The sequence below is a fragment of the Narcine bancroftii genome, chromosome 1, assembly GCF_036971445.1.
Source record: "Narcine bancroftii isolate sNarBan1 chromosome 1, sNarBan1.hap1, whole genome shotgun sequence".
In the NCBI taxonomy this organism is placed as follows: Eukaryota; Metazoa; Chordata; class Chondrichthyes; order Torpediniformes; family Narcinidae; genus Narcine; species Narcine bancroftii.
In genome coordinates this window covers 46,607,114-46,634,840 of record NC_091469.1, presented here as the reverse complement: position 1 = coordinate 46,634,840, position 27,727 = coordinate 46,607,114, and the positions used below count along the sequence as shown (strand labels likewise).

The 27,727-nt window shown below is 40.7% G+C and overlaps 1 protein-coding gene across 1 annotated transcript in view; it reads left to right on the top strand.

Moving 5' to 3' along the window:
• LOC138761051 (FERM and PDZ domain-containing protein 1) overlaps positions 1–27,727 on the top strand; it is a 103,840-nt gene that overhangs the window by 55,105 nt on the left and 21,008 nt on the right. Inside the window, exons 8-13 of the mRNA XM_069932969.1 lie at positions 7,311–7,436; positions 8,352–8,471; positions 15,078–15,214; positions 17,310–17,436; positions 20,446–20,541; positions 20,618–20,800. Coding sequence (XP_069789070.1) covers positions 7,311–7,436; positions 8,352–8,471; positions 15,078–15,214; positions 17,310–17,436; positions 20,446–20,541; positions 20,618–20,800 — 789 coding nt within the window. The remainder of the gene's footprint in view (positions 1–7,310; positions 7,437–8,351; positions 8,472–15,077; positions 15,215–17,309; positions 17,437–20,445; positions 20,542–20,617; positions 20,801–27,727) is intronic.

The window sequence follows — 27,727 nt, the reverse complement described above, 5'->3', positions numbered from 1 at the left end:
TTAAGAAAAAGAATAAACAACACAGAAGAGAAAATAAATAAAATGGAGATGACCTTAACAGAAATGGGAAAGAAAATGGACAAGATGGAAGAGCGGGCAGTAGCAGCAGAAATGGAGGTAGAAGACTTAAAAAAGAAATTGGAGGAATCTAATAAAAAAACTAAAGAGACACAAGAACTACTAGCTCAAAAAATAGATACAATGGAAAACCATAACAGAAGAAATAACATAAAGATAGTGGGCCTTAAGGAAGATGAAGAAGGCAAGAATATGAGGGAGTTTATAAAAGAGTGGATCCCTAAGACCCTAGGATGTCCAGAACTACAGCATGAAATGGAAATAGAAAGGGCACATAGAGTATTGGCCTCTAAACCACAACCACAACAAAAACCAAGATCTATTGTAGTAAAATTCCTAAGATATACTACAAGAGAAAAGGTACTGGAGAAGACAATGGAAAAAGTAAGAGAGGGCAACAAACCACTGGAGTATAAAGGACAAAAAATCTTCATTTATCCAGATATAAGTTTTGAACTCCTAAAGAAGAGAAAAGAGTTCAATACAGCAAAGGCGATTTTATGGAAGAAAGGGTATAAATTTATACTAAAGCATCCAGCGGTATTGAAAATATTTATTCCAGGACAACAAAACAGACTATTCGCGGATCCAGAAGAAGCACGAAAATTTGCAGAACAATTACAAAAATAGACTGAGGGAGGAAGACGGGTAATGAGAGTTAAAATGATCACGACTGATATGTATGTGGGTAAAGACAAAAATAGACTGAGGGATGAAGACGGGTAATGAGAGTAAAAATGATCACGATTGATATGTATGCAGGTAAAGAGGTATAAGAGTGAATAGAGACAATGAGCATACATGAATGTATCTGTACTTAGAGGAAAATATGGATAGTATAGACAAGAATTAATAAGGGAAGGTAATGGAATAGAGAGAATAAGGAGGGAATTAAAAGAGGGACCTTTGTGACATATGAAAAGTGAAATCTTTTCTGGGGGAGGCGGGGTGGGGGGAAATAGCGGTCACTGCAAAATCAGTTGACGCTTGCGAGTGGATTCGCAAATCCAAATGGAGAGGGGAGATGTGGTTGTCCGACAAGGGATAAAGGACAACTCAGGAGGTGAAGGGGAGATTGGGGATAAATAAGATAGAAATAGGAGAATAAGGAAAATGTTAGATGTTGTAGGAATGTTGTCTTATAAAGAGTTGAAAATAAGAAAACAGAAATGGAAAAGGAGGAAAGGTAATGATGGAAAAACGGAAAGAGAAGATAAACAAAATATAAAAGGGCTACGCTGAACTATATGTCTTTAAATATTAATGGAATACATAACCAAATTAAAAGGAAGAAACTACCAAATTTAAATGAATAAATGTATTCCATTAGAAAAAATAACATATTGGTTAAGAAATAACATTGAAATATTCGAACAAGTATAGGAGCCTTACATTAAATACAATAGCGAAAACCTACCGGGGACAAACATTACCTAAGTTGATGGAAGGAGAAGGAAAGAAAAGAAGGGACTCAGTAGAATTTCTGGTGTAATTTGGTTGAATGACAACATTGTCTGACTGGCTTAATGCAACCTAGATTGTATACCTAAAATGGATGAGAGGGGGGGGTGGGGGGGTGGTTTGGGAGGAAAGGGGGGGGGGGGAGAAAAAGTCACTGTATATGTGTGAAAAGAAATAGTGTATATCATGGCTAATGTGATTTATGGTGTGAAAAATAAAAAAAATTTAAAAAAAAAAAAAAAAAAAAAAAAAAAATAATAATTCAAAGATTATTATCCTGGTGGTCCTGCTTTTCAATTTTGTCCTGAGCTTATAATCCTTTAGCACAACCTCTTTCTTCATCATAGCTATGTCCTTGGCCCACATGGACTGTGACCACTGGATTCTCCTCCTCCCATTCCAAATTCTTCTGCAGTCTGGAAATAGTATTCTTATACCTAGCACCAGGCAGGGAATACAATCCTTGAAACTCTGTCTTTGCTGCAGAGAACAGTGTCAGTTCTGGGAGAACTGTTAATCATGTGACTTGATTGTATCAATTATTCTGTTACTGCTCAAATTATTTGCCAGATGTAGGAGGAACAGAGGAACCATAGTTCTGTTTTATAATGATAATTTTCATAGATATATATCCATTTAATATAATGTAGGCTATAAACCTCCTGAACTCAAAAATAATTTCTGTGGTCATAATTTTTGTCAGTATATTATTTCAACATTTAACCTGAGAATTTGCATCAGTTTTTCCCTTTCAACGGTTACGATGCATTTGCAGGATCAGGTCATTGGTTAGCTATACTCAGTGATACATCTCACAGCTGGTATGGTTGGGTTGTGGGGAGAGGGCTAGCTGCTAGGCCATGACTTGACCAGTTATCAAAACATTTCAGTGGCCAGCATCAACCATCTATGTAAAAAGTCCTTGCATTGGCCTGGGCCTCACCAATCAGGGATCAGTTTGGGAATTTGCTTCAGGCATGAACAATGTCTCCTCTTCTGGTAAATCTGTTTCCTGGGCTCAGGGATGCAGAGCTATAAATACTGCCACATTGACTCCAAAGTTATAAGGTTAGGTTAAACGAACTAGGGTGGCATATCCTAGAACTAAGAAGATGTAATGATGTTTTTCCAAGTCAGTGGTTCATGGAGATGTTAGAGTTTAGGGCAGATAGAAGAGTGGACTACAGAATTTGGTACATGTGGAATATTGAAGAAAGGAATCTATTTTTCCAGCTTCGTCAGTCCCTTCCCTTTTCACTATACATTTCATGCCAAGACTACTTTGTCTTTGCACCATTTAAGGACTCAAGCAATCCTTTCAGGTAAAGAACTTTTGACATTTAGTGCTCACAATATGGTCTCCTCTAAACTGGACATTTAGAGAGCACCTCTAGCCAGTCCCTGATGGTAACTCTCAGCTGGGCGTTTTCTGACACTTGAATTCTCTGCTCTACTTCCTGACCTATCTGTATGTGGTCTCCTGCATTTTTCTAATGAAGCCCAACTTAAGCTTGAGAGGCAATTTCTTTGCACTTTGCAGCCACCAATATCAAGTTGAACAATTTCAGGTGATCCCTGTTTTCTGTTTGCAGCCACCAATATCAAGTTGAACAATTTCAGGTGATCCCTGTTTTCTGTTTGTATCAGAATTGCTCAGTTTTGTTGCAACATGATCCACGTGCCATGTTGACTCTTTTTCCACAATCACAGTGTGAGGCAATATCCAGCAAGCGCCTTTGGTTTCAGCAATATCTCTTGATGTAAATTGCTAAAGACAGAGTATTGTGTATTTTCCCTTTGAAAATAAAGTCACACTAGAGAAAATGTAAACATCTTTATTCAGGCCAGGATGGTGCCAAACTGAACCTCATCATACAATGTATATGAAATGCTTCCTTGTAAATAAGTACCCTGTATGAAGTTCAATTTAACTATGTTAACACTACAGAGAATTTAAGCATAACTTCCTCTAATCTTGGTAACTATAGATCCCGCGCTACTTAATTTAAAATGTATTAACTGGAAACATGCAAAGTCTTTAAGTCACCGCCCATAGTTTTTGTGATGTACTGAATAAAGTCTTTAAGTCACTGAACATGGTCTTTTAAATGCACTGGAGGGTGTCTTTCTCCCTTGGATCTTCTCGGAGATGAAGAACACTGAACCGGAGTATGACTTCTCACTTTTATTTGGAGATTTGTTGAGGAGATTTAATTGTCAAAGCATCATCCACTTCACCTCGATCCTCTATCAATGCTTTTCGTCTGTGTGGTGAATTGTGAATGGTTATCTCCATCTTGTGTTCTTGAAGCTCTCCTTCCCCCATTGAGTCTAGCTTAGACTCCCTGTCATCCAAGTTTTTCAAACATTTCCCATCAACCTTTTCCTCCTGTTCTCGCCGTTTCTGCCTTTCCCGTTCTCTATGTGCCTTGTCTTGTTCCTTTCACAGCCGTTTCCTTCGCTCATGTTCCCTCTCTTTTTCCTTATCTTTAACCTTCCCTCTCACGTGTTTTCCCATTTCTTTGCTCATTTCCTTGAAGATTTTAAGGTTTATCTCATCTGCCTTAAGTGCCCTGAAGACATTACATTCTTCAGGTTTCTTCGGAACAGTCTTTGTTTCTTATGATTAATTTCTGAAGACTTCAGATGAATGGCTTTGATGCCTTAGTTTTTCATCAGAAACCTTCAATCAGTCCCACAGGTTAATTATTTGACTTCTCAGCTCTGAGCACTTTGCTTCATTCTGAGCCCTCTTCATCTCAAGTAATGCTTTCGAGCCTGTAATATTCTCATTGGACAGACTGAATGCGTCCTCACCCTCACACCCAATATTTCTCTCAAAGCTAGTGTCAGGCAGTTGATCGAGTTTATCCATGCACAAAATTTTTTTTTTCTTCGTTTCTACAAACTCAGCCCTTCTGCATTTTTTTTTCTTCATTAAGTGAAGCAATGGGCTGACAAAATGCATCCAGCTGTTCAACACTGGGGACAGCATCATAATCAATGGAGTAGCCTATGTACACAATATATCACAAAGCTCTTCATCTTACTCCTTAGGCATTTTAATTTTGTCATTCCCTCTTTCTTCTCCTTCAAAAGAATCTCTAAACATGTCTGCAAATGTTTTTTCATCTGCAGCATTGTGCAATCTTCTTCTGCCAGTCATGCATCCAAACCGTGATCCTGACAACACTGCATGGAGCTCTTCCTGGCACACAGCAATGCTCGTTTTAGCTGCTACCTTAACTTTTCCTCCTCTGCAATCATCATTCCCAAAACGCCATTATTATGCCTTTTAACAATTTCTGTTCTTTGCAGTCTTTGATCCTCTGGAATTCGAATCTCTTCCCAGATATTCTGAAGATGGGAAAGTGCTGTGTTGAGGCAGGTGACTAATTCGCTGGCTAGTGCATCATGTTTCTGAACCATCCTCCGGGCTGGCAGTGTCCAGCCTTGGCTGTCCTGGGTGTCTGGCCTCCCCCCTGCAGCCTGGCTGTTTGGCCTCTCACCAGGCCACCTGCCCCGACTGTCCCAGTCCTGGCTGCCAGGCTCCTCTGTGGGTGTCCTGTCCCCAGCTATTCAGCCTCTCTCTTAACATCTGGCTTCCTTTCTCTCTCTCTCACTTCACTGTTTCTCTCTCACTTGCTTTTTCTCTCATTTTTTTTATTGTCTTCCTCTCGAGTTTCTTCCTTTATTTTTCTGCTATTGAGCACATGCTTTTATCTCGCTGCAGCTTCACCTCTTTCCTGTCATTTTTTTTCACCAAATTTTCACCTCCAACATCCTTTTACACGAAGATCCTGTCATCCGGAGTGTGGAATTTTAAATTTTTTTTCATTCTTGTCGCCACTATGTCTTGTATTTTCCCTTTAAAAATAACTTCACTCTATAGAAACTGTAAGTATCTATTTCATGCTAAGATGGCGCCAAACTGAACCTCCCCAGATAACGTAACTCTGTGAATATGACATCACACGTATATGCATGTTCCCATAACCCAGAGATTATGGATGCAATGGGAGGAGAGGCCTGGATATAATACTTATCTCTAAATAGGTAGTGCTGAGCAAACCTGTGGGCCTAAAGATAGATAAGTCCCCAGGTCCTGATTTAATACATCCCAGGGTACTGAATGAAATGACAGAAGTTATAGTCAAGGCTTTGGTGATAATTTCCCAAAAATTCTCTGGACTCTGGGCAGATCCCAGTGGATAGGAAGATGGTGAATGTCATGCCACTGTTCAAAAAAAGGATGTAGGCAAAAGGCAGGTAATTATAGGCCAGTTAGTTTAACATCTGTATTAAGGAAAATGCATGAAGCGATCATTAAAGAAAGAACGAGGCATCTGGAATGAAATAGATCCATCAGGCAGATGCAGCATGGTTTGAGCAAAGGTAGGTCCTGTCTGATAAACTTACTGGAGTTTTTTGAGGATATAACAGGGCAGTAGAAAGAGGGGGAATAGATAGAGGCTGTTCACTTGTATTTCCAGAAGGGGTCCGATTAAGGTGTTGCATAAAAGACATCCATAAGATAAGGATGCATCAAGTTTGGAGTATAGCATGGATAATGGATTGAGTAACCAATGGAAAGCAGAGAGTTGGGGTACATGGGTATTTTTCTGGTTGGCAATCAGTGGTGAGTGGTGTGCTGCATGGGTTGGTACTGGGCCCACAACTGTTCACAATATACATTAATGATCTGGAAGAGGGGACTGAGTGCAGTGCATCTAAGTTTGCTGAAGACACTAAATTGAGTGGAAAAGCAAACTGTGCAGAGGATACTGAGATTCTTCAGAGAGATATAGATAGGTTAAATGAGTGGGCAAAGGTCTGTCAGATGGAGTGCAATGTTGGCAAATGTGGTGGTGTTTCTATCCTCCTGTGCTTTCAGGAAGGAGGGATCAGATTTTAGAAGAGTTATGAGATGGAACAGATCATTTTGCAGCTGATAAGTTCAATAGCCACTGTACACAAGTGGTGGAATGATTGCATTTTAAAGGGTCTTGTTCTACTGACCTTGACTCCTTTTTTCCTCAGTCTAGTCTTTTCCCTTTCACAACTGTGATACTTTAGCTGGCCTTTGTCTCTTCCATGGTTTCCAATTCCCTGCTCCCAACCAGTTCATCTACATCATGGATGTATGACTCTCTACATTTCTGGCTTACAGCAGGAGGGTCTGAATGCCCTGATTATAACACAAAAGTCTGCAGACGCTGTGATTATAGTCAAAACTCAGAAATGCTGGAGGAACTCAGCTGGTCTCGCAGTATCCATAGGAAGTAAGGATAACTTACTGACGTTTCAGGCCTGAGCCCTTCCTCAAGGTATTCCTCAAGATATTGTTAACTCCTGTGGACACTGCAACACTGGCTGAGTTCTTCCAGAATTTCTGTGTTTTGGTCTGAATGCCCTGCACTTCTTCCTTGAAAAGGTACTCAACTAGCTCCTCTCCACCAATTCATTCATTCACTTGGCTGAACTTGTTCTAACAATGAACTCTCATGCTACTCACTTTAAAATCAAAGGGAAGACACATGGTTCTAATTTATGTCTTTGTTGCAGGACAGTGGATGGAATATGTGCTGGGTATATTAGGGTGTTACTATTCCAAGGATCAATTATTTACTTTTCTAATGTGCCAATAATCATTGTCTGTTAAATATCTTCTTCTGTGGTTGTGTAGTTGCATTTGTCCTGCATTGTGTCTTTGTACAATTCAGAAAAAGAATGAGATTTAAGTTGAACTCCCATTCCTCTCTTATTCACAGGATATCATTCTAACCTTGAAATCAAAGTTGTCGATCCGCTGCATCGAATACTTTGCATTAGCTTTGAAGGAGCGGTACAGCTTCACTAAAATCAATCTCTTACATGAGGATGAGATCATTGAGCAGGTATGAAAAATCAGGCCATTGGATTCCAAGGGTCAGGTCATCTTGTAAAGTGGAGAGTTAAATCTTCCTTTCTCTGAATCTAGTCTACATTCTTTCAAGCTATCTGAATGAGTATTGATCTCATCAAGTCTGATTTTTCCAACATTTCAGGCTCCTGTAAAAGTTAGCTATCCAGAGAAGTTTGGTAAAGGAATTACAGAGACAAATTACCTTTTCTAATAATGGTATGGTAATGTTGATCAATAGCTGAAATCACTGGAGTCACAGGAGCTCGGATGAGAGCGTTGCCAGGGCATTGGGAGCTCAGATGGGAGGGTGGCTGGGGTGTCAGGAGCTTGGATTGGCGGATGGCCAGGGCATCAGGAGCTCTGGAGGGCAGGTGGCTGGGCCTGGGCGAGAGACAGCGATTGGGGCATCGGGTTCTCAGATGGGAGGGCAGCTGGGGCCAAAAATCGGGGATTGACTTTTACGTAGTATTGACTATTACAGTATACATGCCAAATATTTTCAATCACAAACTACACCCACTAAAACTACAATTGTGAGTAGCAGCTCATATAATTCCTGTTTCAGCCACGGTTTGGCCATCTCTGATCTAATGACACATTTAGCAATGTTAAAATAGCTCTCTTTACCCTGATCAACTACACTGTACTTGTGAAGATCTTTTCAAAGCTAAAAGCACTGTTGTATTGTGTCAATGGAATCTGAGTTTCTCTTCCCAAATCAGACACTAATAGGTTAATGTTGGTAAATTAGTCAGGGATAAGGCACAGGTCCTGACCATAATCTCACCTAGTCGGTGTATTCTTTGTGTTTAAATATGAATCTAAAGAAAATTATTTTTTAATTATTTCACACAGCTGATGGTAATAATTCATCTGCAGGTGGAAATGTTTTCTGCCCTTGTTATAGGTGGTACAGAAGCGAGAACCCCGTGACTATAAATGCCTCTTCCGGGTGTGTTTCATGCCAAGAGATCCTCTAGTGGTTTTACAAGAGGACCCTGTTACCTTTGAATACCTGTACTTGCAGGTATGTGTTTGAGTTGAACTTGCTAGGAGTAGATCCACAACTAATCTGTGGAAATAATATGGAAGATAGTCTCTGGGTTTGAATAGAAGTAAACGATACTGGTTTATTTAAATAAAAAATTGACAGATTTTGTTTAAAAGTTAACATTTTGGAAGATTGTGCATGAATAAATTGAAACATTCAGTTGATGTGGCAAGATTGGGAGAAGCAGCCACCTTTGCACCTCCATTTCCCTAAGAAATCTATCACCTGAATCTTCCTTCCCTCATATTTCCATCTGTGATAATCTAAATGAAAAAGAGTGAGCACAGAATGAGAAGATGGAGGAGCTCAGTGGGTCAGGTAGCATCTATGGAGGGAAATGGTCAGTTAATGTATCAAGTCAGGACTCTTTATTGATAAAGTTCCTTCGGCTTCTCATTAATTGCTCACAGATTCCAGCATCTAACCTTCTTATATTTCTTTAATTGTGAAAAACTGGTTGTCACAATCAGTTACAACTTCCATCATTGCTGTATCATGTGATTAGATAGAAATAGGAACAGGAGTAGACCACATGGATCTGGAGCCTCCTCCTCCCTTAAATAAGATCTTGGCTGATCCTTTCAGTGCCATTTCATTCCACTGATCTGAATATCTCCTGATTTTCTTAATTTAAAAAATATGCTCTCTCTCTCTCTCATTCCAAATATTCATTGTCCTCTTAGTGAAGAATTATTTTCTCATCCCAGTTCTGAATGGTTGACCTTTTATTTAGAGACCGCAATTTCCAGTTTTGACATTTTGAAGAAGAGAAAACATAATCTCTGCTCTTTCTTGTCCAACCTGTGGACATTTTGTATGTTTTAAGAGATCAACTTTCAATCTTCTAAATTCAAGAGATTGTAGACACACTGCCACCTGGTTCCAATGATTCAATTTCTTCTTTACCTACTCCCATACTTACTATTTCCTCCTCTTTCTCTTTTTCCCCTTCCCAGTGGTCTCCTATCTGTCTCTCCACCTCTCTCACCTTCTGTCCTGTTTTTCAAATGATACAGCATGGTAGAAGATCCTTCCAGCCCATGAAATCTCTGCCACCCAATTAACATACCAACTCCATAGTATCACCTCTGGGCCCTTCTCCCAACTTAATTCTCCATGTATCATCATAATATTATCCCTTCCCTTTAGTCTTGCGTGCAGACCCAAACTGTTGATTGGCCATTCCTATCCACGGATGCTGTCTGACCTGCTGAGTTCTTTCAGCAATTCTTAGTTTGCTAAAGTATAGATCAATCAACTTTATTTTTTCTCACAAGGTAAACCACTACCCTACTCCCTAACCCAGGAATAAATCCAGTGAACCTTTTTAGAATTGGAGAAGACTGTAAGATGAACACCAGTGCAACTCCTATCCATGCAACCCTCCCATAAAAACAGTGGAATCGAGCACAAGTGTGGTTCATTCCATTAATTTCTTTAATACTATTTTTCCAGTGCTAATTTATTTGAGCTCTTCATTCATTCCAACTTTGTTGTTCTCCCTATTTCCTGAAGACTTGTCCTGTTCCATGGAGACATAAACATAATATTTGTTTAATTTCTTAACTATTTTTTTATTCCCCAGTATAATTTTCTCCCGACTGAGTCAGTAGGGGATAGACAGAAACTCTTGCTAATCGATTGCTTTTTACGTGTCCATTGCACTGTTTTCTGTAAAACAATTCCATGTTCTATTTTCCCTTTCCTTATCAATGCCTTGGTCTTCCGTGCCTTAATTTTCAATTGTCCCTAATCCTCAGGCTTTCTGCTCCTTTTGGCAATATTAAAAGCCCTTTCATATAAATCTATTTTAGCCTCTGAGGGAATAATTTTCCTGCTAGAATTTTGTGTCTTTATGATACTCATTTTTGTAAACAATGTATTAATTCTTCATATGTTACCTGCTTCTTGTTTACCATCATACCTTTTAATGTATTTGCCCAATCTGTGATTTCAGCAGGTGGCTCTTTCATTCATGGTTTATTTTGTTTAGAATTAAAACCCTGGTTTCTGATTAAGTTAAACCATTTTAAAATTTTGTTCAAATTCTAGCTTTTTATAATCTCTCTTTCTTAAAGATCCCTTAACTTCCAGATTAGTTTTGAGTTCACAGTATGAGATTACTTGTTGGTCATTGCTCTGCATAGTGATTTGGAAAAACATCTCTTGTACACTCCATAAATTCATCCTCCACACTAGGACTATTCATTTGGTTTGTCGATCTCTATTTAATTAAATTCCATTTAATTATTGTATTGCCTCTAATTTCCTAATTTATACTAATATAACCGAGGCCCCGGCCTCGGTCGAGTGAGGCAGGCAGAGGCCCTGGTCCGGGCAGAAAGAAGGAGGCGGCGGCCCCGGTCCGGGCACAGGGAAAGCAGCGGCGGCCCTGGCCCCAGTCCGGGCAGAGGGTAGGCAGCGGCGGCCCCGATCTGGGCAAAAGTGAAAGGGAGGCAGCGGCCCCAGCCTCGGTCGAGTGAGGCAGGCAGAGGCCCCGGTCCGGGCAGAAGCGAGGGGGAGGCGGTGGCCCCGGCCTCGGCAGAGCGAAGCAGGCGGAAGCCCCGGTCCGGGCAGAAAGAAGGAGGCGGCGGCCCCGGTCCGGGCACAGGGAAAGCAGCGGTGGCCCCGGCCCCCGTCCGGGCAGTATGGTCCGACCTAGGAGGGGAGGGAGGCCCCTCCAGCCCGGGTAAGAAACCTGCATAGGGGAAGGCCACTCCGTTATAAAACCTACGACCCAAGGACCTCGCTGCCACGTCCCAGCTTGCTTGGCCACGGCACACGAACCATGGGTGTAAAGGGTGGGGCCAGTACTGCGCACACTGCACTCCACCTAAAAGCTCCTTTGTTGAGGACCGAGGACAGGTCCACGTCCTCCCCCTCAAAAGATGCTCACAAACTCAAGCTAGCATGCTGGAACATCAGAACCATGCTAGACAAGGCTGACAGCCACCGACCTGAATGTCGGTCTGCCCTCATCGCACATGAACTCCTCAGACTTGACATCGACATAGCCGCTCTCAGTAAAGTCCGCCTTGCAGATGTAGGCAGCCTCCAAGAACGCGGCGCGGGCTACACACTCTACTGATCTGGATGAACGATGCCTATCTGGTGTAGGCTTCTTGGTCAAGAACTCCATTGCCTCCAAACTCGAAAACCTCCCGACAGGCCACTCGGACCGGATCATGTCCATGCGACTCCCCCTTCAAAACAAGCGTCGCATCACCCTCATCAGTGTCTATGCTCCAACCCTCCAGGCGGAACCAGCAGCAAAGGACAAGTTCTACAATGATCTGCGCAACCTCATTCAAAGCACCCCTACAGCCGAAAAGGTTGTCATCCTTGGCGACTTCAACGCTCGTGTCGGCAAAGACTCAGAAACCTGGCCAGGAATCCTGGGCAAGCATGGTGTCGGCAAGTGCAACGACAACAGGCGCCTCCTGTTGGAGCTCTGCGCAGAACACCCTTTTTCAGAAGAGGGACACCCTGAAGACTACCTGGATGCATCCCCGATCCAAACACTGGCACCTCCTGGACTACGTCCTGGTGCAAGAAAGAGACAAACGAAATGTGCTCCACACCAGGGTCATGCCCAGCGCGGAATGCCACACTGACCACCGGCTGGTTCACTGCAAGCACAACCTTCACTTCAAGCCAAAGCCCAGGAACAGTAAAGCCCCCAGAAAGAGGTTCAATGTTGGAAACCTGCAGTCAGACGAAGTGAGAGGAAACTTCCAGGCAAACCTCAAAGCAAAGCTTGAGGATGCAATCCGCCTCACGGACTCGTCCCCTGAAACACTCTGGGATCAGCTGAAGACTGCCATACTGCAATCCACTGAAGAGGTAGTGGGCTTCTCCTCCAGGAAAAACAAGGACTGGTTCGACGAAAACAACCGGGAAATCCAGGAGCTGCTGGCAAAGAAGCGAGCTGCCCACCAGGCTCTCCTTGCAAAGCCGTCCTGGCCAGAGAAGAAACAAGCCTTCCGTTGCGCATGCAGCCATCTTCAGTGCAAACTCTGAGAGATCCAAATTGAGTGGAGGACTAGCCTCGCCAAACTAACCCAGCTCAGCGCGGACATTCGCGACTTTAGGGGTTTTTACGAGGCTCTAAAGGCTGTGTACGGCCCCTCACCCCACGTCCAAAGCCCGCTGCGCAGCTCAGACGGCAAAGTCCTCCTCAGCGACAAGATCTCCATCCTCAACCGATGGTCAGAACACTTCCAATCTCTTTTCAGTGCCAACTGCTCAGTCCAAGAATCCGCCCTGCTCCAGCTCCCTCAACAGCCCCTAAGGCTAGAGCTGGATGAGGTCCTCACCCGGGAAGAGACATATAAGGCAATCGAACAACTGAAAAGTGGCAAAGCAGCAGGTATGGATGGAATCCCCCCAGAGGTCTGGAAGGCTGGTAGCAAAACTCGGCATGCCAAACTCATGAGTTTTTCAAGCTCTGCTGGAACCAAGGAAAGCTGCCTCAGGACCTTCGTGATGCCATCATCATCACCCTGTACAAAAACAAAGGCGAGAAATCAGACTGCTCAAACTACAGGGGAATCACGCTGCTCTCCATTGCAGGCAAAATCTTTGCTAGGATTCTCCTAAATAGAATAATACCTAGTCTCGCCGAGAATGTTCTCCCAGAATCACAGTGCGGCTTTTGCGCAAACAGAGGAACTACTGACATGGTCTTTGCCCTCAGACAGCTCCAAGAAAAGTGCAGAGAACAAAACAAAGGACTCTACATCACCTTTGTTGACCTCACCAAAGCCTTTGACGCCGTGAGCAGGAAAGGGCTTTGGCAAATACTAGAGCGCCTCGGATTCCCCCCAAAGTTCCTCAACATGGTTATCCAACTGCACGAAAACCAACAAAGTCAGGTCAGATACAGCAATGAGCTCTCTGAACCCTTCTCCATTAACAATGGCGTGAAGCAAGGCTGCGTTCTCGCACCAACCCTCTTTTCAATCTTCTTCAGCATGATGCTGAACCAAGCCATGAAAGACCTCAACAATGAAGAAGCTGTTTACATCCGGTACCGCACGGATGGCAGTCTCTTCAATCTGAGGCGCCTGCAAGCTCACACCAAGACACAAGAGAAACTTGTCCATGAACTACTCTTTGCAGATGATGCCGCTTTAGTTGCCCATTCAGAGCCAGCTCTTCAGTGCTTGACGTCCTGTTTTGCGGAAAATGCCAACATGTTTGGCCTGGAAGTCAGCCCGAAGAAAACTGAGGTCCTTCATCAGCCAGCTCCCCACCATGACTACCAGCCCCCCCACATCTCCATCGGGCACACAAAACTCAAAACGGTCAACCAGTTTACCTATCTCGGCTGCACCATTTCATCGGATGCAAGGATCAACAACAAGATAGACAACGGACTCGCCAAGGCAAATAGCGCCTTTGGAAGACTACATAAAAGAGTCTGGAAAAACAACCAACTGAAAAACCTCACAAAAATTAGCACATACAGAGCCGTTGTCATACCCACACTCCTGTTCGGCTCCGAATCATGGGTCCTCACCTACGGCTCCTAGAACGTTTCCACCAGCGTTGTCTCCGCTCCATCCTCAACATTCATTGAAGCGACTTCATCCCTAACGTCGAAGTACTCGAGATGGCAGAGGCCGACAGCATCGAATCCACGCTGCTGAAGATTAAACTGCACTGGGCAGGTCATGTCTCCAGAATGAAGTCCATCGCCTTCCCAAGATCGTGTTATATGGCGAGCTCTCCACTGGCCACCGTGACAGAGGTGCACCAAAGAAGAGGTACAAGGACTGCTTAAAGAAATCTCTTGGTGCCTGCCACATTGACCACCGCCAGTGGGCTGATATCGCCTCAAATCGTGCATCTTGGCGCCTCACAGTTCGGTGGGCAGCAACCTCCTTTGAAGAAGAGCACAGAGCCCACCTCACTGACAAAAGACAAAGGAGGAAAAACCCAACACCCAACCAACCAATTTTCCCCTGCAACCGCTGCAACCGTGTCTGCCTGTCCCACATCGGACTTGTCAGCCACAAACGAGCCTGCAGCTGACGTGTACATTACCCCTCCATAAATCTTCGTCCGCGAAGCCAAGCCAAAGAAGAAGACTAATATAACCATTGTTTGGAACAACAAGATGGTAAAAAGCCAATTGGATGGACCATTTTTTAAAAAGTGTACTTATCCTAATGAGCCTTAGATGTTCTAAAGGTACCTAGGTTTAAGATAATAGCTGAAGACATTGGTGAGGGGGGGGGGGAGGGAAGGGGGAGACAAAGAGAATTCATATTGTGATTTAAAATTAATAAATAAAATATTCAAAAAAAGAGGATTTTTTTTAACAAAGCATCTTTTGGAATGTTTTGTGGGGGCAGTGCATTTGATAATCAGTATAAAAAAAGCTTGAATATTCTTTGAAAGGGAAAAGCATGCAATTTTATAGGAAAAGCCTGGTGAGTGGGGTTTAAGTGGATCACTTTCAATGAACTGGTCCAGGCACCATTTTATGTGTTTTATGAGAACATTTATAAACAATAGTCAAATTTGTCTGCCATTTTATTTGACAGCTGGTAAGTTTTGTGAATTTCTCATTCACAGAGTTGCAATGATGTGCTGCAGGAGAAGTTTGCTGTGGAGATGAAATGCAACACCGCGATTCGCCTTGCAGCACTGCAGATTCAGGAATGCATCCTCAGCTCCAAGCAGTCTCAGAAAATGTCCATGAAGTACATTGAGTGAGTCAACATGGCTTTACTTGTGCTTAAACGGACCTCAAATCATGTTCAAGTTACCTACGGTTCAAAATTTAAGATTCACTTTATTGTCATGTAATAAAAACGTTGTCATATTACACGAAATTGCCTTTTGACTGCTGTAAGGCAGACAGATTTGTCATCGGCAGAAATTGCCTGAATTGCCTCTTACCATCTGAGAAAGAGAAGCAAAAGAGAGTTCCCCCAAGTATCACTAAGTGTCCGTGGATTCGCCTCCAGCGCTTCCGCAGCCTCCGCAGCCACACAGTCCAGTCCAAGCCATCAGCAGCCCGAGCTCCAGATCCAAACCCCCGATACAACTAGGAACTCTTCAGCAACTTTGGTACCCTTTCGCATTCCAGTTCCGATACCTGGTACCCCTTCAGCCAGTCTCCAGCAGTCTGTTGCCTGGTGTGAGTTCCTTGACCACAGTCTCTAGCAGCCCACAGCCAGTGTGGGTTCCTCACTTTAAGTTACCAACAGCCTGCCACTTGTGTGTTCCTCAGCCGTGGAATCCCTCACATGTCCGCAGCTGCGATTGTCTCCTCTGCTTCTACTTCTCAGACCTGTTTTTCGGTCCTCCACTTCCCCAGAGTCTGCAACCCCTTGTGGCTGCTGCCAGTCATAGGTGGTGCCATCTTGGGCACAGACCCCATGGTTGCAGGATTTTAACAGGCAGTTTAAAGCTGGTAAGGAGCTGACAAGAGTCAGACTGGGTGGTTGGACCCTGCAGGTACGCTGTGACTCTGCTCCCCGCTGTCTTGCAGATCCACATCAGCGGCAGTGTTGGCATTACAGCAGCTCCAGCAGTTGCCACCATTTCAGAATTCTCAGTCTTTAGAAGAATGCCAATTGTAGTTATTCAGAAAATCAACAGTAATGAGGTTTATTTACATGTCTGCACCATTATTTTCAACGTCAGCTTTCAGCAGGTCGCTAACGATAGCCAGCTCTGTTTCACCATCATTCAGTCATCATCTTTCCCAGCTCTCTCAGCTTCTGCTCATTCCACACATTTTAGAGCTGTTTGACTTCCAGTACTGGAAAATCAGGAATTTTTTCCAGTTAAGAACAAAAGGATCCTCTTTCTAATGCCTACACCCATTATATTCACCTGCTACCTTTCTTTTCGTTGCATAATACCATAACAACAGACTTGTGAGGACATTATCAAAACTACTTAACAACAGGTCTAAATGTGAGGTGAGGTAAATCCTAGGATCAAAATGTATTGGTAATTTTAAGTTGAGCATCACTTGAGTTGAGCACTAGATGTGCAACACCCACCAGGTTGAATACAATTTCTAATAATATCCTTGTAGAGAATAGGTGGGAGACGTTCAGGTTTTATGTGGGTTTAGCTGTATCTGCCACGATCAGTAGGAGATGACTTGCAGGAAATTTCATCCACACATAGATAGATGTCTTGTTTAAAATAAGGACCCACATTCTCAGTTTTGTGATGTGGCTTTTTAAGTGGGGAGGATGTCCAGATCCAGGTGGATCTGTTGCCCTGATTTAAATTTAAAAATTTTAAATGTTAAATTTAGACATCAGGCCACTTCAGCGCATGAGTCCGTGCCGCCCAATTTACACCCAATTAACCTACACCCCCAGTACGTTTCAAACGGTGGGAGGAAACTGGAGCCCCTATGGAAAACCCTTGCAGACATGGGGATAACATACAAATTCTTTACAAGCAGCGCGGGATTCGAACCCCAGTCCTGATTGCTGATGCTGTAAAGGCGTTGCGCTAACCGCTACGCTAAACCTTGCCACCCCAAGCTTCTAACTCGTCACTGGATTATGGAACTTTTAATACAGTTTCATTTATTCTTATCAACTTGTAAATAGATTTCTAAAGGGATGGGCAATAAGAAATCTGTTGTTGATGTATTTTTTCATACTTCTGTTTCAGCATTTCCAATTGCAAATTGTGGTTGCATTCTTAGATTGTCAAGTGGTGTCAATGGACAAGTTTCTCTCCTCAAGAAAATTACCACTGATGGATTGACAATGGGATATTTAAAACACTCTCTCAAACATTACTTTTAAGTAATACTATTAATTTTTACAGGAAGGATTGGGGAATTGAGAATTTTGTCTCACCAACTCTGCTTCAAAACATGAAGGAAAAAGATGTTAGAAAGGCAATTAATTATCACCTGAAGAACAACCACAGCTTGGTTCCACCAGGACAAAAGGTAACAAGTTCTAAGCAGATATTCTAAGTTAAATCACGCATGGCTCTCGCTTATGGGTCAGAAGGTTGAGATTCCCTAAAAACCTGAGTTCCTGGTTGTCATTCTAGTGCAGTACTGGAGAAATAATGAACAATAAGATGTAAGATGTGTTTAGTCATGTAAATAACTCGAGTGATTAGAAGACACAAATGCTGTCATCTGTGCAGATATTACGTGTACCATGTGTAGCACAAATTCTTTGCTTCTTGAGTTAGAATAAACACTCTTGTTCGAAGCTCCTCTGTCCAGCAATTATTTCAGTAAAGTAAAAGATCAAAATCTCAGTAATGTCCAAGGAGCCTTAGAACGTATTATATTGTTAACGCTATATCATGTCCGTCCTCAGAAGTGGGCATAGAAGGTCCAATGACTATTTTGAATGTGATCATAGGAATTCGCCCTGGTGTCCTGAGTAATCACTATCACAAATTAATTTCAAAAAAATGGTAGCGCTGCTAGAGCTGCTGTAATGACAGGGTTCTGCTGGTAAAGACTCGGGAAAGCAGGCAGTGGAGACACACTGTTGCTCTACAGGGTCCTACTGCCTGAACTTGATGCCGACAGCTCCATAGCGGTTTTAAATAGTCTGTTAAAAAAGCCAGTGGTGCTTTTATAAAAAATAACCTGCAACCACGGGGATTGTTTCCAAGATGGTGGTCCGGACAGCATCCCACAAGGGGTTGCATACTTTGGGGTGGGGGAGGGAGAGGGGGGTGCAGTGGTCTAGTGCAGAGCACCAAAAATGGGAAGAACACCCACCATAGAGCAGGAAAACCAAAGGAAATGACCCTACATGAGGATGGCCATGGCAGCAGACCAGCAAGGGGCTCAATGGCAGAAGAACCCACACAGGCTGCAGGCTAGTGGCAGCTAGGTATCTAAACCAGGATTCAAAAGGATATTAAGGGCAAGAAGAGTTCCTGAAGGGCCTCAGGTGCTGAAGGCTTCCTGATCATATTGGAGGTTTGGATCTGGAGCTCAGGTTGCCGATGATTTGAACTGGAGTCTGTGCGGCTGCAGAGGCTCGAGGTGAATCTACAGACACTTGCTGTCTCTGAAGGGACTCTCTTTTGCTTTCATTCCTCATATTGTTAGGGGCACCAGGCAATGTTCAAGGCAACTCTTTGTTTGCCTTATGGGAGACAAAAGTTGTAGATCATATATTTTACATTTTTAATGTAGCTATAAAAAGAACCTTTGAATTTTGAAAAGTGTTTTGGAACATTTTGAAATGGATATAAAAGGAGAGTTTGCTATAGAAATTAAATGGGAAATATAAATGTCATCTCATAATTTCTTCTGTTTGCTATTGTGTGAGTTTAAAATGAGGCTTCAGACTCTGTGTTTTAACTAATGGAAGAAAACATCCTTCTCCATTAAGTTTCTGCTTTGCTTCCTGAAAGCCACTAAAGCATTACTTGTCCTTTGGTAGGCCACTTATTACCATAATGATAAACTGCTTTAGAGTCTGCCTGTACCTCAGGCTCTTGGATGGAATCTGTAGTTTGTTTAATATACTGCATTTCATATTTCAAATTGAATTAGAAGTATCCTAGAGAGCTTTCCAGCTGCCTGGATGGGAGCAACTGCAATAATATTCAAGAAACTTAACACCATCCTGAGCAAACCTGTCCCATCCATGACCTTAAATGCTTAGTTCCTCCATCACCACTACCAGCACAGCTTGACAGCAGGGTATGCTTGCTCCAGTATTTACTGCAACATCTCGAGATATCTTTGTCAGCTTCTCCCATCACTGCCACGTCAGATGCTGAAAATGGTCAGGGAAACAGGTAAAGGGAATGTACATCTTCCTCTCCAATCTCGCACCATCTTCACTAGGAAATAGTGTGGGAATGGGAAAGAGAGTTGAAATGGCTTACAAACATGAGCTCAGGTTATTGTGGGCAAAATGCAGGGGAAAACGGCGCTCTAGTCTCCCTGATGTTCTGGAGGCCACATCAAGAGCATTAAGTGCAAGAGATAAGATTGGAGTAAGTGCATGTGAACCTTTGACCTGGATGTGTGGAACCATGGATGCTGATGAGGGAATGTCGGTCCTCCTATGCTTGCAGTACCAGGGAACTGGAGAGTTGATAGGAGAGAACGAGTGAGCCAGGGAGAGAATGGTCCCTGCAGAAAACAGAAAAAGGTGGGGAGGGGAAGATGTGACTAATGGAAATGATGAAGGATGGTCTACTGGTTGGAGAGGCAGTTACAAGGAAAGGTGAGGATCCAAATAACGTGTATCTCTGTACTGGTGGAGGGGAGGTGAGAGCAAAATTCTGGAAAAAAAAAAGAGGTTCTATTTCTTCTGCTGTTGTTGACCTTTGAATGTGACAGTCAGCATGGTGAACATCTACCTGGAGAATATGAAGGTAAAATAAATACACAGTTCCCTCCTCACTTGAACATGTTCAGTTCTAAGCAGTATCTCAGATTTGTTTTCACCTCTTCACTGAATTATTAAGACCAATTTTCATGTAAATAAATGCATAGAACCAGCCTGAGTTTTGACAAGCTCAAGATAGTCTGGGACAGCTACTGATTTTAAAAGTGGCTACTTATCTGGATGTGTGACTTTCCATGAGAAAGTGGGTAGAGCCAGGGCTGTTAAAGTTTGGTCCAGGCCAAGTGTAATCATAGAAAGTCCACTAGAATGCTGGTGACATGCACAATGAAAATTACATTCCTTCATACTTTAAAATTATTTGGAAAGAGTGCAGTGGAAATCATGGAAGAGAGGTCATTATTATGTATTCATTCCATCATGTTCCAATCATTGTTTCCCACAGACATTGTTCTGTAGTGGGGCCATATTTTGGAAAAGGGCAGGTGTGCTTCCAATGCAGACTAAATTTTCTGTTAATGAATGTCCCCGTATGTAGTGAGCACATTTTCATTAAAATTGATCTGCTAAATGTAAATAAGTTAACGTTTATTGAAATGCATTTCCCACTCCTTTTGAAGAAACTGATATCGACAGCTCAAACTCGACTGAATTATCTAAACATATTGGGTGACCTGCGAACATATGGAGGAAAAACCTTCAATGCAACCCTAATGGTAGGTCCTATAAGAGGCAAAAGATTCTTTTAAACCATTTTAAAACCTTTTTGTCTAATCAATGTGGTTTCTTCAGCTGCAGGACAGGGAATCATTTATTACCTTGTTGGTAGGAGCCAAATATGGTATCAGCCAGATCATAAACAGCAAGCTCAACATTATGCACCTGTTAACAAACTTCAGTGACATCAGGAAACTGGAATTGACCTTTGAATGTGACAGAGTCAGCATGGTGAACATCTACCTGGAGAATATGAAGGTAAAATAAATACAGTTCCCTCCTCACTTGAACATAGGCAAGTATACCACAAGTCATACAATACATAAGTAGCCCACTAAGTCATGCAGAACAATCACCTGTGTCTACATTTCTTCCAAATTTTCCCATGTTGTACTTAAAACCATGTGAGTACATCCTTACCCTTGCAATTACATGCACACCTGAACCATCATTACCACAGCCAATTCACCCTGGTAGACTCCAAAGAATAAGTGCTATAGAGCTATATGTTAGATCTTGAACCTTTGGTTACCCAGGTAAATAAAGTTTATGATGACACTCCCTTCCTCATAAGAATCTATCTCATCTACACTTAAATTATCTCCAATTTGAAGACCTCTGATAGCTCACTCATTTTACTTGCCATTCTTTGATTCAGTTCGATTTGTGACAAATTCAAATTTTGAGCTCTCTTCTAGTTGATTACTTTCACCTTTGCTTGCACCTCTTCTTAGCTCACAGTTAACCCAAGGCTAACACCTCCTCGTGTGTCCACACCATTCCACAGAATCAGATCCAGGATTCTCTCCTCCTTTTTTAACGAGGGGGATCCCAAGCCAGAATGTACACAATTGAGGAATTTCATCTCCTCTCTGCCCTGAAGTTGGTATTTTTAAGCTAGTGCTAGAATATTTGAATAATATGGGTGTGAGGGTCCAACAGGCCCTGATGGGACTGGCTAGGCAGACGAATTCATGGATTGACATTTGGGGGTGAACTAAGCAGCTGTTTGATAGAGAGAACTGTGAGGCCATGCAACAGGACAGACTCACCTAGAGGTCCTGTATTAACGATCGAAGTATTGCATAGTTAAAAAACAACCTATTCACCTAACCGACCACCACCTCATCGGTGGAGGAGTCTGCAATTCTTACATTGGCCTCATTAGCCATCTCAGCACCTACAAAACCAGAGTAGAAGGAAGTAATCCTCGATACTATGGAACTTCCTAAGAAGAAAGATGTTGATGATAACAATGGAGAACAAATTTTTTTCCAAAGGTTTGCTTGTGAAAAAAAATTGGAGATTATGATAGAAAACTTTAAGCTGAACACAAAGACAATTTCAGACCTGCTGTATCACAAGGAAGATGGAGAAACATTAAATTGACTTTTATTGAATGATTATTGCATGTTTAAGAGCATAATGATGCTGACATGTTGCATTAGTTCAATGGACCTAAAAATGTTTCACTGCTGATTTTCATTTGTACTCAGCATCCGATGCTTCTCATATTAGTGTCTAACAATAGTTGGACAGTATTGATGGATTCCTGTTTCCCTGATATTGCTTTTCCACAGTCGCAAAGTCCTGGTTGTCCATGTTGTCACTGACTGCACCAAGATCAGCAGGGAAGAAGTCCCAAGTGCGAATGCAGAAGATGAATTTTCAATGATATGTTGCACTTCATGCTTTTGTATGTTTGAAGCACGTTGTCAGTCAGCTGGATGTAGTTTGGTGCTCTGTAGTTGTCAATAACATTCTTAAGATCATTTAATGCCTTCTAAGTATGCCCAGGCCAGAGACAACATTTGCAGGCACACCTGGACTGAGTGCCTGTCCAGGCATGCTTGGAATGACCAAAACAGCTTGCTTTGTGCATACGAGTAGACTTAAAATATGACAGGAAATCACAGAAAAAGGTTATATCTAAAAGAAAGGTACATGACAGGAAACCTTTAAGGTGATTTTCATTATCAGCAATCCAGAATCCATAAAATACACCCAAAAGTTTTCAGGAAACAAAATCTTCATAGTCCAGTGTAACAGTCCTAGAAATTGTAACCAAATAGAAATGTGGCAATGTTTTAAGAAGCACCTTCAAATCCACACAAGCACTGAGAATGCTGGACTTTCTAATACCAAGCATGACTTGCACAAGTGCTCAATATTTTTACCACGGAAGGAGCTCTTAAACTGGCGGTTCTCAATGAGAAGTAGCCCTTGAAACAGAGAAATGCTTAACATTAGATTTTGATTGGAAAGAAAGTTTGGAGATGGGTACGGGAAGTTTGCTTTTATATTAGGGGCAGCACGGTTAATGTAGTGGTTGGCACAATTCTATTATTGCACCAGCTACCCAAGTTTGTATCCAGTGCTGTCTGTAAGGAGTTCTCTCCGTGTCCATTTTCTCCTGGTGTTCTGGTTTCCTCCTATGTTCAGAAGAATTACAAGGTTAGAAGTTTAATTGGTAATATGGGTGAAATTGGGCAGTGCGGCTCATGGGCCAGAAAGGTCTGTTAACAATGCTGTATCTCTAAATTAAATCATGGGTTGGCACCTGGCCCACTAAGTTATTTGTCCCATTAGTATGGTTTCCTTGCAGCAATTTACATAGATAGCACAGTGACTTTAATTTAAACTTGAGCTGTCCTCTCTCACATCAAAAGTGCTGAGATCAATGATTGGAATCATTGCTGCATGCCTTTCGCATAAATATAATACTTGTCTAGGGCCTGTGAAATAATTTCACTTTTTGTGCATTGAAGTGCTGATCTCATTTCGGCTTCTTATCTAACCAATTTATCTGTATTCACAACGACCAGTAGCTCACCTTCTACTAAATACTTGCAGAGATCCCTGTAATAACATTAGGGTTCACAGAGCAGAATATATTTTAGAGAATGTTCTCATGTTTTTCACAGAGGAGATGTATGACATATTTCTGAAAGAAAGAATGTTAGAACTTAAGAACAGAAGAAATAGGAAGAGAAATGGGCCATCTTGTCTGCCGAGCCTGCTTTGCCATTTAATCAGATCATGATTGATCTGATTGTGGACTCAGCTCCACCAACTTTTTTTTATTTTTAAATTTTTTATTTTTCACACCATAAATCACATTAGCCATGATACACACGTTTTCTTTTTCACACATATACAGTGACTTTTTTCTCCCCCACCCTCCCTCCTCCCAAGCCACCCCCCACCCCCCCCTCCCATCCATTTTAGGTATACAATCTAGGTTACATTAAACCAGTCAGACAATGTTGTCATTCAACAAAAATACACCAGAAATTCTACTGAGTCCATTCTTTTCTTTCCTTCTCCTTCCATCAACTTAGGTAATGATTGTCCCCGGTAGGTTTTCGCTATTGTATTTAATGTAAGGCTCCCATATTTGTTCGAATATTTCAATATTATTTCTTAAACTATATGTTATTTTTTCTAATGGAATACATTTATTCATTTCTATATACCATTGTTGTATTTTCAGATTATCTTCCAATTTCCAGGTTGACATAATACATTTTTTTGCTACGGCTAGAGCTATCTTAACAAATCTTTTTTGTGCATCCTCCAAATCAATTCCAAATTCTTTGTTTTTTTATGTTACTGAGGAGAAAGATCTCTGGATTCTTTGGTATATTGTTTTCTGTTATTTTATTTAATATCTGATTGAGATCTTCCCAAAATTTTTCTACTTTCTCACATGTCCAGATTGCATGAATTGTTGTTCCCATTTCTTTTTTACATCAAAAACATCTATCAGATACTGTTGGGTCCCATTTATTTAACTTTTGAGGTGTAAAGTATAGTCTGTGTAACCAGTTATATTGTATCATATGTAGCCTCGTATTTATTGTATTTCTCATCGTTCCAGAACATAATTTCTCCAATGTTTCCTTTTTTATCTTTATATTTAAATCTTGTTCCCATTTTTGTTTAGTTTTACCATTTGTTTCCTCATTCTCCTTTTCTTGCAGTTTAATATACATATTTGTTATAAATCTTTTGATTATCATTGTATCTGTAATCACATATTCAAAGTTACTTCCCTCTGGTAAACTCAGACTGCTTCCTAATTTGTCCTTCAAGTAGGATCTCAATTGGTAATATGCCAGCGCTGTATCTCCAGTTATATTGTACTTATCTCTCATTTGTTCAAAGGATAAGAATCTACTTCCTGAAAAACAATTTTCTATTCTTTTAATCCCTTTTTTTTCCCATTCTCTAAAGGAAAGGTTATCTATTGTAAAAAGGAGTAACTTATTTTGCATCAATATTAGTTTTGGTAATTGATAATTTGTTTTATTTCTTTCTACATGAATCTTCTTCCAAATATTGAGGAGATGATATAATACTTGAGAAGTTCTATGTTGTACCAATTTTTCATCCCATTTATATAATATGTGTTCAGGTATCTTTTCCCCTATTTTATCTAATTCTAATCTCGTCCAGTCTGGTTTTTCCCTTGTTTGATAAAAATCTGATAGGTATCTTAATTGTGCGGCTCTATAATAATTTTTAAAGTTTGGCAATTGTAAGCCTCCTTGTTTATACCATTCTGTTAATTTATCTAGTGCTATCCTCGGTTTCCCCCCTCTCCATAAAAATTTCCTTATTATTTTCTTTGTAACTCTTTGAAGAATTTTTCTGTCAGTTGTATTGGCAATGCCTGAAATAAGTATAATATCCTTGGAAAAATGTTCATTTTAATACAGTTTATCCTTCCTATTAGTGTTAGTGGTAAATCTTTCCAATGCTCTAAATCGTCCTGTAATTTTTTCATTAGTGGATAATAATTGAGTTTATATAATTGGCCGAGATTTTTGTTTATTTGTACACCTAGGTATCTTATTGCCTGCATTTTCCATCTAAATGGAGATTCCTTCTTAAATTTTGAGAAATCTGCATTATTCATAGGCATTGCTTCACTTTTATTTACGTTTATCTTGTAACCCGACACTTCTCCATATTCCTTCAATTTCTTACATAATTCTTTTATTGATAGTTCTGGTTCTGTTAAGCACACTATAACATCATCCGCAAATAGACTGATTTTATATTCCTTGTCTTTTATTTTTATTCCTTTTATATTATTATCTATTCTTATCAATTCTGCTAGTGGTTCTATAGCTAACGCAAACAATAAAGGTGATAGTGGGCATCCCTGCCGCGCTGACCTGCTTAAGTTAAATTGCTTTGATACATGTCCATTTACTGTCACTTTCGCTAACGGTCCCTTATATAATGCTTTAATCCAATTAATATACTTCTCCGGTAAACTGAATTTTTGCAATACTTTGAACAAATAATTCCATTCTACTCTGTCGAAGGCCTTTTCTGCGTCTAAAGCAACTGCTACTGCAGGTGCTTTATTTCCTTCTACTGCATGAATTAAGTTAATAAATTTACAAACATTGTCTGTTGTGCGTCTTTTTTCGATAAATCCAGTTTGGTCTAAATTTACCATTTTCGGTACCTGCTCTGCTAATCTGTTTGCTAATAGTTTAGCTATTATCTTATAATCTGTGTTTAGTAAAGATATTGGTCTATATGACGCTGGTGAGAGTGGATCTTTCCCTTGTTTTAGTATTACTGTAATTATTGCTGTTTTACATGAATCTGGTAAGCTTTGTGTTTCATCAATCTGGTTGATTACATCTAGGAGGGGCGGAATTAATAAGTCTTTAAATGTTTTGTAGAATTCTATTGGAAATCCATCCTCGCCTGGTGTCTTATTATTTGGTAATTTTTTTATTATCTCTTGCATTTCTACTGTTCCAAATGGTTCTGTTAATTTATTTTGTTCCTCTATTTGTAGTTTTGGTAGTTCAATTTTAGTCAAAAATTCATCTATTTTCCCTTCTTTCCTTCGTTTTCAGTTCGGTATAATTGTTCATAGAATTCTCTAAAGTTTTCCTTAATTTCTTTTGGATTATATGTAAATTGTTTGTCTTTTTTCCTTGATGCCAATACCATTTTCTTAGCTTGTTCTGTCTTAAGCTGCCATGCTAGGATTTTGTGCGTTTTTTCACCCAGTTCATAATATTTCTGTTTTGTCTTCATTATATTCTTCTCCACCTTATATGTTTGTAGTGTTTCATATTTTATTTTTTTATCCGCCAATTCTCTTCTTTTAGTTGTATCTTCCTTCATTGCTAATTTTTTTTCTATATTTACTATTTTCCTTTCCAATGCTCTGTTTCCTGATTATAGTCCTTCTTCATCTTGGTTACATAACTTATTATTTGCCCTCTAATGAATGCTTTCATTGCATCCCATAGTATAAACTTATCTTCCACTGATTCCATATTTACTTCAAAATACATTTTTAATTGTTTTTCAATAAATTCTCTAAAATCCTGCCTTTTAAGTAGCATGGGGTTTAATCTCCATCTATACATTCTTGGAGGGATGTCCTCTAGCTTTACTGTCAATATTAAGGGTGAATGGTCCGATAGTATTCTAGCTTTATATTCTGTTTTTCTTACTCTATCTTGCATACTAGCTGATAACAAAAATAGGTCTATTCTGGAGTATGTTTTATGTCTAGCCGAGTAATATGAATATTCCTTTTCTTTTGGGTTTTGTTTCCTCTATATATCCAAAAGTTGCATTTCTTGCATTGATTTAATTATAAATTTGGTTACTTTGTTCTTTCTGTTAATTTTTTTCCCAGTTTTATCCATATCTGAATCCAAATTCAGGTTGAAATCCCCTCCTATTAGTATGTTCCCTTGCGTATTAGCTACCTTCAAAAAGATATCTTGCATAAACTTTTGATCTTCTTCGTTAGGTGAATATACATTGAGTAGATTCCAAAACTCCGAATATATCTGACATTTTATCATTACATATCTCCCTGCTGGATCTATTATTTCCTCTTCTATTTTAAATGGCACATTTTTACTAATTAATATAGCCACTCCTCTTGCTTTTGAATTATACGATGCTGCTGTTACATGTCCTACCCAATCTCTCTTTAATTTCTTGTGCTCCAATTCAGTTAAGTGTGTTTCTTGGACAAATGCTATATCAATTTTTTCTTTTTTCAGTAAATTTAGCAGTTTCTTCCTTTTAATTTGGTTATGTATTCCATTAATATTTAAAGTCATATAGTTCAACGTAGCCATTTTATACTTTGTTTATCTTCCCTTTATGTTTTTCCATCATTACCTTTCC